The 15,819-nt window shown below is 44.7% G+C and overlaps 2 protein-coding genes across 23 annotated transcripts in view; one reads left to right on the top strand and one right to left on the bottom strand.

Annotated features, from left to right (window-relative positions):
- The window catches only part of GPR161 (G protein-coupled receptor 161), a 57,881-nt gene extending 56,499 nt beyond the window's left edge, over positions 1-1,382 (top strand). For all 9 annotated transcript variants that reach the window (XM_043450020.1, XM_043449993.1, XM_043449986.1 and 6 more), the window contains one exon: positions 94-1,382. In XM_043450020.1, the coding sequence (XP_043305955.1) occupies positions 94-359 (266 nt within the window). In that variant the 3' untranslated portion in view covers positions 360-1,382. The remainder of the gene's footprint in view (positions 1-93) is intronic.
- An 8,782-nt stretch (positions 1,383-10,164) lies between these two features.
- The window catches only part of DCAF6 (DDB1 and CUL4 associated factor 6), a 179,441-nt gene continuing 173,786 nt past the window's right edge, over positions 10,165-15,819 (bottom strand). For all 14 annotated transcript variants that reach the window (XM_043449957.1, XM_043449940.1, XM_043449924.1 and 11 more), the window contains one exon: positions 10,165-10,635. In XM_043449957.1, coding sequence (XP_043305892.1) covers positions 10,571-10,635 — 65 coding nt within the window. In that variant the 3' untranslated portion in view covers positions 10,165-10,570. The remainder of the gene's footprint in view (positions 10,636-15,819) is intronic.

Raw genomic sequence — 15,819 nt, forward strand, 5'->3', positions numbered from 1 at the left:
TGGTCACCTGTTTGTCTCCCCTCCCCAGGTCAGTAAAGCAACAGCAGGCCGATCCTGGCCCCTCACTAACCCTTTTTCTGCCTTCTCTTTTAGAAGCTGCCAAGAACCCCATTCTTCATGTGAAAGCTGACGTGCACAAGTCGTTGGACAGTTACGCAACCAGCCTGGCCAAAGCCATAGAGGCTGAAGCCAAAATCAACTTATTTGGGGAGGAGGCTTTGCCTGGGGTCTTGCTTACAGCTCGGACTGTCCCTGGAATTGGCTTTGGGAGCCGCCGAGGCAGCAGAACTCTTGCAGGTCAGAGGCTGCAGCTTCAGAGCATCGAAGAGGGGAATGTTTTAGCCGCAGAGCAGAGATGAGGGTGGACGCCCGTTACCATCTGTGCCAGGGTCCCGGGAGCAACATCTGATACGCAGTCATCTGAAAAAACACTGAAAACCATGTCTGTAAGTGACTTCAGTGTCTGTGTGAGACCACACGCGGGCTTCTTGTTGATCCCAGTGATGGGACCAGAGGCATTGAGAGCACAAAACAAAGCAGATGGAGGTGTGGCTGAGACGTTGTGGGACGTGGGGTGTAGGGGGGGCTAGAGACCTCAGCTGGGCAGGAAGCCACCACGTGGGTCACTTCCTCTTCTTCACCACCTGTGCCCTTGGGAGTCCAGCCAAGCACTGTACTAGAGGCCTCGGGACACTCTGGAGGATGGCACTTCCCCTGTGTGGTTGATGCGGGCTGTGTGGGGCCATTGGTTCTACCCTAAATGGTCCCCAGAGGAGAGCCCAGGAGCAAAATACCCCAGACCCATGGTTACAGCCTTGCCGCCACTGGGGCCACCTGCTGATTCTAGTAGGGACTGTTGCTGGCCCCTGGGCGGAGGCAGCAGGTCTGGGGCGGTGGTTGCTGAGGACAGGCCTCCCTATGGACTGGTGCTTTAGTATTGTAAAAGAAGAGAGAAACCACTGTAAACAACGGGAGCAAGGAACAGATGCCAGATGTTTCATTTCTAGAATTAAAAAGAAAAACAACCCGTTTGGTTAGGAAGCACCTTCATCTTCCAGACCTGAACAGGGCCGTGGGCGAAGCACTGCCGCGAAGTAGTTACTGCTATCGTTGGAGGGAATCCCCTTCACACAGGAAGATCCCATGGAATAGGTTCCGTATGTGATGCTTGATGTACTGTTTAGATTAGCAGGCCTCCAGGGAAAACTCCCATGGTCAGCAGCTACTATTTCCCTGCCCTGAATGGCTCAAGACAAAGACTTGAAGGAACTCTGGACTTGGCCTCAGCAACTGTGTGCCGGCCCAGCTCTGCCTTATACCACTCGGGTCACTGGGGCTCCCTGTCACCTCTCGGTCATCCGGAAATGAGATAGGGATGTGGAGTTGGACTGAACGGTGTGTGTGCGCTTCGTCATCCAGTCATGTCTGAGTCTTTGTGGTCCCATGGACTGAGTGGCGGCAGGGGTCCTTTCTAACTCTGATCTTTGACGTTCCCTGAATTTGTTAGTGGGAAAAAAGTGACCCATGGATCAGTATTTGCACAGCTTTTGGGTGTGATGTCTAATGGGCATGTGACACACTTCAGGCCTGATCCTGAGGCGTGGGCTGATCCAGTGTGTCTGTTTAGAACACAGTCCTGACAGGATGCCAACCAGTAGGACACATAAATGGGTGCAGAGGGCGTGTCCTCAGAGGTGGAAAGTGGGGCTATGGATTGTGATGCGTATGTTAGGTCTCTCCCCGCCCCCTGTGAGATGGGATGGCCTAATGTGTGGGCTTGCAACAGTGGCTGTGGTGGCTGAACCATCTGTTGCTGCCCTTCAGCCTAGATGATAGCAGCCAAGTGCAGGTCTTTCCCCACTTCTGAATTCCAGGTGGTCAGCAGGGGATAGATTCTGAGATCTCCCGCATCTGGTATAAGGCAGCTGCTCCAGAAAGTGCCTCACCTTTGCAGTGTTCACTGTGGTCTAACTGGTTCTCCAGGAGGCAGTGCGTCTTTGCTGTGTGGCAGAGACCAGTGGTTGGCCGGTCCCTGTGTCTGCAGTTTACAAAAGTCTTTTCCTTAGACCTGGGGGCTGCTACCTTCACAGCGATCAAATTCATCAGTCTACATCTGGATGGAAGAGGGAAGAAGCAGAGGGCAGTCTCACCTGTGGGTTCTGTTGAGGTGATGTGCAGATCACTCAGATTCTGCTCTCACTACTGGCTGGCATTCCTAAATCTGAGGGCATTTTTGCTTTCTGTATTTTTTCCTAGCATTTGTCTGTATCCAGTTTCTAGAGGGACCATATTCCTGAGCTTCTAGTATGCTCTGAGGTGGAACAGGGCAAGAACCTAGGATGACCCACCCCCAAATGACCCCATCCACCCCCATTAGGCCATTTTGAGTGCAACGAAGTGGCTTGCATCCCAGGAGTTGGAAAGTGCCTTCCCTGGACTATACTTGGCTGGGCTCTAAGAAGAGTCCTGAGACCTCCCAAGTCCTCACAGGCTGATCCCAGCCTAGCTGGGATACACTAGATTTCATCTAAGCCAATCTAGAAATACTGTACTTCCCAAAAGCATTCTCTGTGTTTCCTCTTTTGTACTGAAGTCCATTCATTCATTCATCTACCAAGCACTGCACATCTAGTGTGTGCAAGGCATCAAGCTAGGCTCTGTGAGTAATAACATTAAAGTGTTTTCACTCTAATGTAGGAAGAGACCTAGAGGAGACTGAGGCTAATAAACAGCAAAGTCAAGTAATGGTTCTCGAAAGAACTGCAGGCTCTATAGGGAGGTGAATATTCCCAATTAGAAGGAGTTAGGGGTAGCACCCTATAGGAGGTGACTGAGCCAACACTTGGAGGATATCTGGCAGCTAGAACCATATTCTGCATATTTAGGAATTCAAATACTCCTTATTCAGCCTGAGTGAGAAGGGAGCACAAAAGGAGGCGAGTGGGGAGAGGACAAAGACACACTCCCCATACACTGAGGTTTCTGGGAGGCAGTTTTGGGGACACTTGTCCTTAGGGCAGAAAGTCAAAACCCCAACTGCCCTTGCTGAACGCTGGCCCATCAGCTTTATTCTGCTGTGCAGCGGCAACCTAAGGCCTTCCTGAGGGGGCCATGTGGGGAGTGGTAGGTGGGACATTCGGCCACTTACTAAGATAAAAACCTCAGTTCTGCATCTTCTAGTTTTGACAGGACCACCTGTAGGACTGTTGCCCATGTCTGCTTCTTTCATCGAGATTACCACTTGACTAAGTGCCCCCCAAGCTCTCTCCCAGACACCAGGTTTGGAGGCTAGTGTGACCTGGAAGGCACGATGTCCCACACTGCCAAGCATACAGGTCACTACCTAGGCTTCTCCGAGGCGCCGATTCAGGGCCTTCGACGGCAGGTGGCAGCAGCGCGGCGGTGGTGTCACTAGTGGGAAGGAGCCAAGGATAAAGCTGAAGGCTTGTTTGCTTCTGGCTTAGAGCACCTCCTCTCATCTCTGGGTCTCCACTGCTGTCCTCAGCCTTTAAAGGACCACCCAGCTAGCTTGCTGACACTGCTCAGCTGTGTGATCTTAAGCAAAGCACTGCTATAGAAATGGGGTTGAGAAATATAAGACAAGGGCCATCTGTTGCTAATGTTGCTGATGTTATTTGATTCTCATTTAAGGAGCTGCTGTGTAGTCTCTGAGCAACTGGCGAGACTAACTCAAGTATTTGCAAAGGACAAGGAATCCTGGGGTGGACAGGACAGAAGAGGGAGGAAAAGGGCTCTGATACAGTGAGAGATAAGAAAGCTTTCTTAAAAGTGAACATGTATATTATCTAGGGTGAAACAGATCACCAGCCCAAGCTGGATGCATGAGACAAGTGCTCGGGCCTGGTGCACTGGGAAGACCCAGAGGAATCGGGTGGAGAGGGAGGTGGGAGGGGGGATCGGGATGGGGAATACATGTAAATCCATGGCTGATTCATGTCAATGTATGACAAAACCCACTGCAATATTGTAAAGTAATTAGCCTCCAACTAATAAAAATAAATGAAAAAAAAAGTGAACAATGCAAAGAAATAGAGGAAAACAACAGAATAGGAAAGACTGGAGATCTCTTCAAGAAAATTAGAGATACCAAGGGAACATGTCATGCAAAGAGGGGCTCAATAAAGGACAGAAACATATAGGACAGTAAGGACCTAACAAGAAGAAGAGATTAAGAAGAGGTGGCAAGAATACACAGAACTGTACAAAAAGGCCTTACTGGCTGGGATAACCAAGATGGTGTGGTCACTCATCTAGAGCCAGACATCCTGGAGTGTAGTTCGTAGTTTGTTACTACAAACAAAACTAGTGGAGCTGATGAATTCCAGCTGACCTATTTCAAATCCTAAAAGAAGATGCTGTTAAAGTCCTGCACTCAACATGCCAGCAAATTTGGAAAACTCAGCAGTGGCCACAGGACTGGAAAGGCCAATTTTCTTTCCAGTCCCAAAGAAAGGCAATGCCAGAGAATGTTCAAACTACTGCACAATTGCACTCATTTTACATGCTAGCAAGGTAATGTCAAAATCCTTCAAAGTTAGACGTCAACAATATAGGGACCAAGAACTTCATATGTACAAACTGGATTTAGAAAAGGCAGAGGAACCAGAGATCAAATTGCCAACATCCACTTGATCATAGCAAAACCAAGGGAATTCAGAAAAAGACATACTTCTGCTTCATTAACTATGCTAAAGCCTTTGATGGTATGGATCACAACAAACTGTGGAAAATTCTTAAAGAGATGGGGATACCAGACCATCTTACTTGCCTCCTGGAAAACCTGTATGCAGGTCAAAAAGCAACAGGTAGAACTAGACATGGAACAGCAGATTGATTCCAGATTGGGAGAGGAGTACGTCAAGGCTGTATATTGTCACCCTGCTTATTTAACTTGTATGCAGAGTACATCATGCAAAAGGCCAGGCTGGATGAAGCACAAGCTTCAAGATTGCCAGGAGAAATATCAATAAGCTCAGATATGCAGATGACACCAACCTCATGGCAGAAAGTGAAAAGGAACTAAAAGCCTCTTGATGACAGTGAAAGAGGAGAGTGGAAAAAGCTAGCTTAAAACACAGCATTCAAAAAACTAAGATCATGGCATCCGGTCCCATAACTTCATGGCAATTAGATGGGTAAAAAGTCAAAACAGTGACAGGCTGGGCTCCGAAATCACTGCAGCTGGTGACTGCAGCCATGAAATTAAAAGACGCTTGCTCCTTGGAAGAAAAGCTAAGACAAACCTAGACACCATATTAAAAAGCAGAGACATCACTGCTGACAAAGGTCCCTATAGTCAAAGCTATGGTTTTACCAGTAGTCATGTACGGATATGAGAAATGGATCATAAAGAAGGCTGAGTGCCAAAGAATTGATGCTTTTGAACTGTGGTGCTGGAGAAGACTCTTTTAAGAGTCCCTTGGACTGCAAGGAGATCAAACCAGTCAATCATAAAGGATATGAATATTCATTGGAAGGACTGATGCTGAAGCTCCAATACTTTGGCCACCTGATGCAAAGAGTCAACTCACTGGAAAAGAGCCTGATGCTAGGAAAGACTGAAGGCAGGAGAAGGGGATGACAGCATGAGATGGTTGAATGGCATCATCGACTCAATGGCCATGAGTTTGAGCAAACTCCTGGGAGATGGTGAAGGACAGGGAGGCCTGGTGTGCTGCAGTCCATGGGCTTGCAGGAAATTAGACGTGACTGAGCAACTGAGCAACAGCAACAGGGAGAGACCTTACTGGCTTGTTCAGATTTAATGAGATGCGTATCTTTCTGTCCTGACAGTTGGTCCTTGAAATACAGATTAGACAGGTCTCTGGATGGACCACAGGATATACTCATGACAGGGGTTCAGCCTTGAGCCCCAGCCATCTCCAGTCTAGAAGGAACTGTGGAGGTGATGTGGCTACAAAGGTTGAAGAAGGAAAGTAGTGTGTACTGAGTTACTACTCTGAACCTGACATGTCAAGGTACCTGAGTGCCTGTTGTGTGCTGGACATTATTAGGCACTTCCAAATGCTTTATCTCATTGCTTATCAGCTCAAATGTGATATAATGGGGATAGCACAGGATTTGCTTTTGGAAGTTCTGGATTCAGATTCCACACAGTATAGTAAGTGTCCTTGGGCCAACTACTCAATCTCTGTGTATTGCAGTTTTCTCATCTATAAAATGTATTCATTTTATATATTCATTTTATGTGGGGACACAGAATCCAAGAGGGTCTTCCTTCTGGGTGATAATGTGGATTAAGGCATTTAGCACAGTACCTGGGGCAAGGCTGGTACTGGGCCACTGCTATTTTTCCTCCACTCTGCAGGTGGGTGTAGTATTTGTGCTTTACAGGGCTCTCAATGACAAGACGAGAATCTTGGAAAGTTACCAGTTACCCTACATAAGCAGTGTTGAAGGTTGTTGCCATGGGCGGTCATGTTTGCCGTACACTACAAAGGGACATGGTGAGAAAGGGGAAGACAACAGAGGCGAGGGAGCAAAGGGTAACTAGTATTTGGGGTTCAGGAGATCAGAAGGAGTGGAACTGAGCTTTTCTGTTAATGGCCATTGAAGATGATGGAGTCCCAGGCTGGTGTGGCATCTGGAATCAAAGCACAAGCTCAGCTCTGACCTCCCTTAAGGGACAGTCAGAAGGGACACCCTCCTGAGGTGTTACCAGGTTCTAAGGGCAGCTCCTTCCTGCAGTGACAGTGATGCTTGGCAGTGGCCTTGGCACTTGGATTCAGGCTCTGCGCCCCTCAGAGTCCCTGAGGGGAGAGGCAATGCAGGGGCAGCAGACTATGCGCCCACCCACGGGATACAGAGAGCCCCAGGTAAATTCCGTGGGAGAGTGAAGAGAAATCAGAGTTTTCACCCTCAAGCAAAGGAAAGTGGCTGTGAGCACAGCCGTATATGACTACAAGAGGGGGCAGAGCTGGATCATCCTTCTGATTTGGGAAAAGGGACACTCAATCCAAGGAGGCCTCAGGAAGTCCAGAGAATTGTCCAAGGTCTCAAAGCGTCCTTGGCCACATGACTGAGAGAAGCAAAAACACAGCTCTGCAGCTTGAGGAGGACGAGAGATAGTTGACAGTCATGATTAATAGAAGAACAGACCAGTGGGGCTTTATTGGGTCGGTAGAAAAAACTATTGTAAACCAAGGAATTTGGGGATTAGAATATCTGCTTGCCAGAACTATAAAAAACTGCAGGCCTAAGGAAAGTGATCAGATTGCACTGGAAAGAATTCAAAGAACAAACTCAAATCTGTATGATTACCAAGAACACAGTTCTACTCACTGTTATTTTTAGGAGACAAAATAGACAAAGCTGTTTTCACTTCCCTCAGAGAGCAGTTCCCTGAGCAGTGTTAATAGCTTAAGAATTAAAAGCCACTTCTGTTTTTCCTTTTGACACCACCATTTTGAAATCACTAATCATAAGTGAGTCAGACTTTCTCAGAGGAAAAGACGGTCTGGGGAGGACCACAGGCCTGAGCGGGCAAGGCCACACTGAGTGCGGCGGAAGGAGCCCGTGTGGCTGGAGATAGGTCAGTCAGTGACGTGTAAGGAGCAGAGTCCTGTGCTGCGCTCTGATGATGCACTCCTGGATGCAAAGGCGGTTAAAACCCAACCTTCAAGACAAAAGCAAGCTGATTCAGAAATACAGTTCACTTGAAGTTTTTGGATTTTTTTTTTTTAAATTAAAAAAACGCTTAGTGTTAGTCGCTGAGTCATATCTGACTCTCTGTGTCCCCCTGGACTGTAGCCCACCAGGCTCCGTCCATGGGATTCTCCAGGCAAGAGTACTAGAGTGGGTTGCCATTCCTTTCTCCAGAGGATCTTCCCAGCCCAGGGGTTGAACCTGGGTTCCCTGCGTTGTAGGCAGATTCTTCACTGTCTGAGCCATCAGGGAAGCACCCCCCCGCCCCAAATGCTTAGGATCATTATAAATCAGTATTTATAAACAAGTACAAGTATATTTAGAATAATTTTGTTTGCCTGATTAAATATCTGCGTTTTGGCTTGTGCAGAGCTGTGCAAATTGTGAGTTCGTGCTTATGGACTGTGGACTCGTCTGGGTGTCTCCTCCTTTACCCGTACCCTTTTCTCAAGCTTCCCTTCCCACGGGCTGAAAAGCGGAAGGAGACTAAGCCAACTGTGGCACAGTCCATACCACAGTCACCTGGGTACAGCATCCATGTGTTTTTAATAAACTCGTGCAAGAAAATTAGATTCACGGAGTACTGTTAAATGACTGGGGAGTGACCAGGAAATACACAGCAAACACTGTTTAAAAATTCTAAGTTTTAAAGGAGGATTAATGACGAGCAGTGCTCTCTTGCTTGGTCGGCCCCACAACCAAAGTCAAAGGGCGGATGGTAGAGATTATCAGACTTGGTACAACCTCAAGGCACAGAGCCTACCGCATTTATCTGACCCTGTACCTGCCAGCCGTAAAGCCATATTCCTTTTTCTGAGTGATTGAGTGGAACAATGAGATCCAGAGTCTAACTTGCGATCTTGGCATCCCCCCCCTCCACACACACAAGCAGTGGATCATTGGAGTGGCCAGGACTCATCAACTCTGCCTCTGTATAATCTTTCCTCTTCGCTGTCTTCTTGACTACTTGTCTGGCCTGCCCTGCTCCTTTATAACCAATTGGTGATACGTGCTCAATCGTGTCCAACTCTTTGTGACCCCACAGACCGTAGCCCCCCAGGCTCCGGGGAATTCTCTCAGCAAGAATACTGGAGTGGGGGTGCCATTTCGCTCTTCCAGGGGACCTCCCCAACCCAGGGACTGAACCTGCGTCTCCTGCACTGACAGGCAGATTCTATACCACTGAGCTACCACAGAAGCCCATTGTAACATACAGCACAAAACTACAAAATCAGTAAAACTAAGGCACCTAATTCCTTGGACAAACACCACTTTTTAAATGTGTGGGTTGCAGTTTGGGGTTCCTAGCAAAGTTGAACCAGAAGTTCAGAACTCCTCCACTCCCAGCTGCCCAGCCTCCTTCACTGTCAGTATCTTGTGCCAAGTGAACGCAGTGAAGGGAAGTCATTGATTGTCTCCTGTTGTTTCTCCTGCCAGTCACCCTTGACCCCACTGTGTACTCCAGGTCTGCTCTATTAGTTTTCCAGCACTTCTCCGAGCCTGTTCTAGTGGAAGAGACTGTTATTTTGTGTGCTGCAGTAATCTTTTCAGTTATTCTGTAAAGCCCTCCGACCTTTCCTGTGGTCCTAACACAGCCCCTGAGACTTACAGGGTGAAACAGGACTACCTCCAATTTAGGGAGGAGGACACAGAAGCCCAGAGAAAATCAGATGGCTTGAGCAGGTCACATAACTATTTGGGAACCAGAAATAGACCCTAATGCTTTTTGAAAATCATGCAGCTGACCTCTAATTCCTTTCCCTTTTGACCATTTAGCATATTCCTATTACAGATACATATGTGTCCTGCCCAGACTAAGAGCTAGACATTGAAGGCCAACTGAAGTTCCTGAGCCAACTAGTTTTCCCCTCTATCCAAAAGCCATCTGTCTTCTCTTAGCAACATGTCCCTGGGTCCGCAGTCATCTGGGAGGAACCATCCCTGATCTCCACATGGGAATCTGGCCACACCTGTGAGTCTATTTGTGGCTCAGTCAGAGACAGCAGCATGACAGTTTAGGGGATAGGAGACAGAATTACTGAAGTGTTAAGTCTATAGGAACCTGTAAGATAGACCTGGGTGTAGATGCTTAAGTTGGGTGAAGATGGACACCAGCGAGGAGCAGGACCAGGAATTAGGAGACTGGATGGTCAACATTTTCAGCTGAAATCTGGAAGGTGGAGACAGGAAGGCCAGAAGCCAGAACTCTTCAGAACAAACTTGTGTTAATATGTTACATGAGTATCCATGATGCTCTGAGATTGCATGGGGACTAACCCCTGTACTTGGGTAATGAGGGACCACTAATCATGAAAGATGATCATTAGAGATAAAGCACTTTGGAAGGAGAAATGAAAAAAAGGTCTTGTCTATAATTCCGTCAAAGAGAAGTCAAAACAGAAAAGGTTATTAAATCTAGAAGAGATTTAGAAAATGGGTCAAGATAGCAAGGCATTAAATAAAAAGTCAAATTCAGGATATCATAAACAACCAACTTCTTTAATTAGAAAGCAATAAACATGCAAATGGCAAGTATAGACATTTCTTTGAACCAATATTTTCACTATAATGAAAATTCCTCTTCAACATTGATCCAAGCTCCCACATCTGAAGGTTAGGGAAAATATTGCACTTTGCATTTTCTAGCACTCCTCACACATGGCAAAAAGTTTTAAAAACATTTTGCTAGTTTTGTTTTACACACACTCCCAAATTCATGCACGCAATCATTCCAAACCAATGTTAGGTTATCCCCCCCCAAAGGGAAAAAACTCAAAAAAACCACAACCTTAAAATTGCACTAAAGCTCTGTAAAGAAAAAAAATATATAATAAATGTCTTATACAAATTTCAGAACATCTAAGTGCTTGCCAGTAAGAATTGATTATTCTTCATCCTCATTTTCATTCTCCTGACCAGAGCCTTCTGACCTGTCACTCTCCAACCGGTCTGGAAAACAGAGAAGACAAAAAAAAAAACAAACAAAAAAAACACCTTTAGTATTACAATCAAAATAACTGTCAATGCCTTAAATAAAACTGATTAAAATGTGTATAATTCAAAATATCATCATGTAAAAATCAGCTCACAGCTATGTGTAGAAGTTATTTTTGCCTCTAGAGGCAAAGAATAAAGGAAACAGCACTATTAACGTAGAATATTCATGTAATTCTAAAGATTAAAAAAAATTACAAAGTTAAAAAAAAAGATAGATCTTGATCTATTGTGGTCTACTGCAATGACTTCAAACTGTGTTCCTTGGAGTCTAGGAGCCCTAGGAGTTATATCAGGTGTCACCAAAGGGAGTGAGAGGGAAGCTGTGCAAGAGAATCTGGGAATCACTCCCTAGTTGGCTCAGATGGTAAAGAATCTGTCTGCAATGCGGGAGACCCGGGTTCAGTCCCTGGGTCAGGAAGATCCCCTGGAGAGGGAAATAGCAAGCCACTCCAGTATTTCTGCCTGGAGAATCCCATGGACAGGAGCCTGGCGGGCTGCAGAGTTAGACAGGACAGAAGCGACTTAGCACGTAACACACATATTTCTGGTTATAAAAATATTTCTTAAATATCTGCTATGTTCCAGGATACAGTGGTGACCAAAGCAGTCACAGTGTCTTCTCTGTCCTCAAGGAGCTTCTCTAGGTTGAACACTCAAGGGAGTGTACAATTACAGCCTGGTGAGCCAGCATGGCATGTCCTCCCAAGTTCCATGCTTTACATTTGCTGTCCCTCTGCTTGGGACACTTTCACCTAGTTCTTCAGCTATAAAGGTTAGGCTTACTCAATACAACTATTTTTCCCTTTGTGAAACTTTCCCCAGACTTTCTCAGATACCCAACTTGCAGAATTATGAACTCCCTCCTTCAGGTTCCAGAATATTTTATATGTACCATATGATGATGATTCTAATTACAGTACTAGTCTATTTTCACATCATCTTGCAGACTGAGCTCCTGGGAGGGTAGGAGTTATTTCTTTTTATCTTTTATCCTCAGGGCCTAGTACAAGAGGTTCAATGAAGGTTTATCAAATAAATGAATATAAGTTTTACTAAGACAAGATATATTACATTAGGCTGTATAAAGAAGGCAAGGGTGTATAAAGTATCAAATCACTACTGCCACTAGGATGGAACCCTTACTATCATAGAAACACTTATCCGGGAAACTGGGAGGGGTAAAGGTTAGACGCAGTGGAAATAATTCAGGCTTCTCAACACCAAGAGAAGATGGAATCCTGAGATTTTATTATTCACAGGGGTTTAAATACTCCCAGTGAATTCTAAATTGTCAACACCAGTATACAGAAGGGATGTATGTTTAATTGTCCAGCACCAACTCCATTTCAATGTCAACCTAAGGAGATAATATATGTGTATATGATTTGTAACCTGAGTTATACAAGTTTTAGTTATTATATAAAAGTGTTCAATATACATTTGTAAGATAAAATAAGATTATAATAAATCTTCACAGGTCACTAAGGAATCTAAACACAGTGGAAGACTTTCTGATCAATAATAAGTTACCTAAGGGATGTGAGTATAAAAGAGATTATGCTATATTTATTGTGTGATATACTTTCATGGGAGAGAACAAAACATGAATTTGCTGTTCTGCTTACCTAGAGTATCATTAAGTAAGATGCCTGTCATCTTAGTGGAACATGTTTAAATCGCATCCACATATTTTAAAATGTGCAGGATGACCCACTTCTTTTTGGTTGTCACATTATGAATGAAGATGGGGAAATGGAGGGTTAAGATGAAATGTCAAAGCCCTGAAATCAGGGAGTTTACAGCAAAGTCCAAAGCAAGCAACATGAAGTCGAGTGAGGGCCTAGGGTCTCTTACATAGGTCACAGAGTAACTGACAGTGGCTTCTGGAATGAGGAAGAGGGCAGAACGGTGGTTCTTTTTCCAGATATTTCTCACACAACTTCTGCAGAGTCATCTCTCTCAGAATATAAACCCAATTTTTAAGAACAAAATTAAATAAAATATTTTTGTCCACAGAGTACTACTGAGGTAATAAAACTGCAAAGCAGTTCAACACTTTCACATATCTCTGGTTGGCAATTACAGGCCAAGGAGGGCTGAGGACACTGTGTTCTTTAAAATGAGAACTAGAAATAATGACTTGAAAGCCACTGTTTTCAACAGCAAGACAATACCAAGTTGCTATTGTAAATAAGGGTTACATTTGTGGAAAGGCTCCTTTATTCTCTTTTAGAAATACTTCTTTCTGAAATTATTTTTGATCAGGAAAAATATGAGATACTATTAATAAGCTGGCTGGGGCTGGAGAGAGGGGACAACAGAGATGTGAAAACAGTTACCCAACGGAAACCTGTATTCCACAAAGAATCAACACAGCACTCCTGGTTAGCTAGAGATTTGATGCTAGAAGTTCATTCATTCACTCACCCATTCATTCACAAAACACTGACTGGGCAACTATTATGTGCTAGGCACTGCTGTTCTAGGAACTAGCTACCCAGATGTGAATAAGACAAACTAGGTCTCTGGTCTTAATGAACTCACTTTCTAGAAAAGAAAAACAGAGAACAAGACAATGTATTTTTCTCCTTTAATCTGTGTAACAAGGCAACAAATAAATGAAGTTAGGATAAGTACTTGAGGAAAAACAGGCAATGACCAGAGAGTGAGTGATGAGGAGGGTGTGCATATTAGCAACTTCATGCTGAGTGACGAGGGAACACTTCTCTAAGGAGGCAACACTGGACCTGAGACTCAATTGTATGTTCAGTTATTAGTGAAGCTGGCAAACAAAGCTGCCTAAAAGGCAGAGAAACAGCCAGTGAAAAGGTCCTAAATATGCTAATAGCTTTATGAGTCGGAGGAGGAAAGCAGTCACTTATGGCTAATATGTAGTGAGCGAGCAGAAAACGAACTCAGTGGCTGGCAGGTCTATTTCTTGTAGATCAGAGTATGAAGTCTAGGTTTTATTTTATGAGCAGGGGGAAGCCCCTGAGAATTTTAAGCAAGGGTGACATAACCTAATGTACTTCTTAAAAAAGGGAGTCAGCAAACTATGGCCCCTGGGAAACCCTCCCTTAGCCTATTTTTGTAAATAAAGTAGTATTAGGGCATAGCCATGCCCTTGATCTACTTATTATCTTTGGCTGCTTTTGCAACACAGTGTCAGAAATGAGCAGCTGCAACAGAAACCACATGGCCCACAAAGCCTATTTACTTTCTGGCCATTTAAAGAAAAGGTTTACTAACCCACAAGCAAGGAGGGGTAAGAAAGCCTTCCTCAGTGATCAATGCAAAGAAATAGAGGAAAACAATAGAATGGGAAAGACTAGAGATCTCTTCAAGAAAATTAGCAATACCAAGGGAACATTTCATGCAAAGATGGGCTCAATAAAGGACAGAAATGACATGGACCTAACAGAAGCAGAAGACATTAAGAGCTGGCAAGAATACACAGAACTATACAAAAAAGATCTCCATGACCCAGATAACCATGATGGTGTGATCACTCACCTAGACCCAGACATCCTGGAGTGTGAAGTCAAGGGGTCCTTAGGAAGCATCGATACGAACAAAGCTAGTGGAGGTGATGGAATTCCAGTAGAGATATTTCAAATCCTAAAACATGATGCTGTAGAAGTGCTGCACTCAACATGCCAGCAAATTGGGAAAACTCAGTAGTGGCCACAGGACTGGAAAAAGTCAGTTTTCCTTCCAATCCCAAAGAAAGGCAATGCCAAAGAATGTTCAAACTACCACACAATTGCACTCATCTCACACACTAGCAAAGTAATGCTCAAAATTCTCCAAGTTAGGCTTCAACAGTACGTGAACTATGAACTTCCAGATGTTCAAGATGGATTTAGAAAAGGCAGAGGAACCAGAGATCAAACTGCCAACATTCAATGGGTCATAGAAAAAGCAAGAGAGCTCCAGAAAAACATCTACTTCTGCTTTACTGACTATGTCAAAGCCTTTGATTATGGATCACAACAAACTGTGGAAAATTCTTAGAGATGGGAATACCAGACCACCTGACCTGCCTCCTGAGAAACCTGTATGCAGGTCAGGAAGCAACAGGTAGAACTGGACATGGAACAACAGACTGGTTCCAAATCAGGAAAGGAGTACATCAAGGCTGTATACTGTCACCCTGCTTATTTAACTTATATGAGAGTACATCATGAGAAACGCTGGGCTGGAAGAAGCACAGGCTGGAATCAAGATTGCTGGGAGAAGTATCAATAACCTCAGATATGCAGATGACACCACCCTCATAGTGGAAAGCAAAGAACAACTAAAGAGCCTCTTGATGAAAGTGAAAGAGGAGAGTGAAAAAGTTGGCTTAAATCTCAACATTCAGAAAACTAAGATCATGGCATCCAGTCCAATCACTTCATGGCAAATAGACGGGGAAACAATGGAGACAGTGACAGACTTTATTTCCTTGGGCTCCAACATCACTGCAGATGGTGACTGCAGTCATGAAATTAAAAGATACTTGCTCCTTGGAAGAAAAGCTGTGACCAACTTAGACAGCACATTAAAATGCAGAGACATTACTCTGCCAACAAAGGTCCATCTAGTCAAAGCTATGGTTTTTCTAGTCGTCATGTGTTGATGTGAGAGTTGGACTATAAAGAAAGCTGAGTGCCGAAGAACTGATGCTTTTGAACTGTGGTGTTGGAGAGGACTCTTGAGAGTCCCTTGGACTGCAAGGAGATCAAACCAGTCCATCCTAAAGGAAATCAGTCCTGAATGTTCATTGGAAGGACTGATGCTGAAGCTGAAACTCCAATACTTCAGCTACCTGATGCGAAGAACTGACTCATTGGAAAAGACCCTGATGCTGGGAAAGACTGATGGCAGAAGGAGAAGGGGACAACAGAGGATGAGATGGCTGGATGGCATCACTAACTCAATGGACATGAGTCTGAGTAAGCTCAGGGAGTTGGTGATGGACAGGGAGGCCTGGCGTGCTGCAGTCCATGGCGTCACAAAGAGTCGGACACGACTGAGCGACTGAACTGAACTTACTGACCCACATTTTTTTTTTTTGCATACCAAGTCTTTATGTCTCTTTATTATTTTTTTTATAATCCTCTTTTCCCTTTTTTTATTTTTTTTTTAGCCATT

Source organism: Cervus canadensis, chromosome 2 (genome assembly GCF_019320065.1).
Source record: "Cervus canadensis isolate Bull #8, Minnesota chromosome 2, ASM1932006v1, whole genome shotgun sequence".
Taxonomy (NCBI): domain Eukaryota; kingdom Metazoa; phylum Chordata; class Mammalia; order Artiodactyla; family Cervidae; genus Cervus; species Cervus canadensis.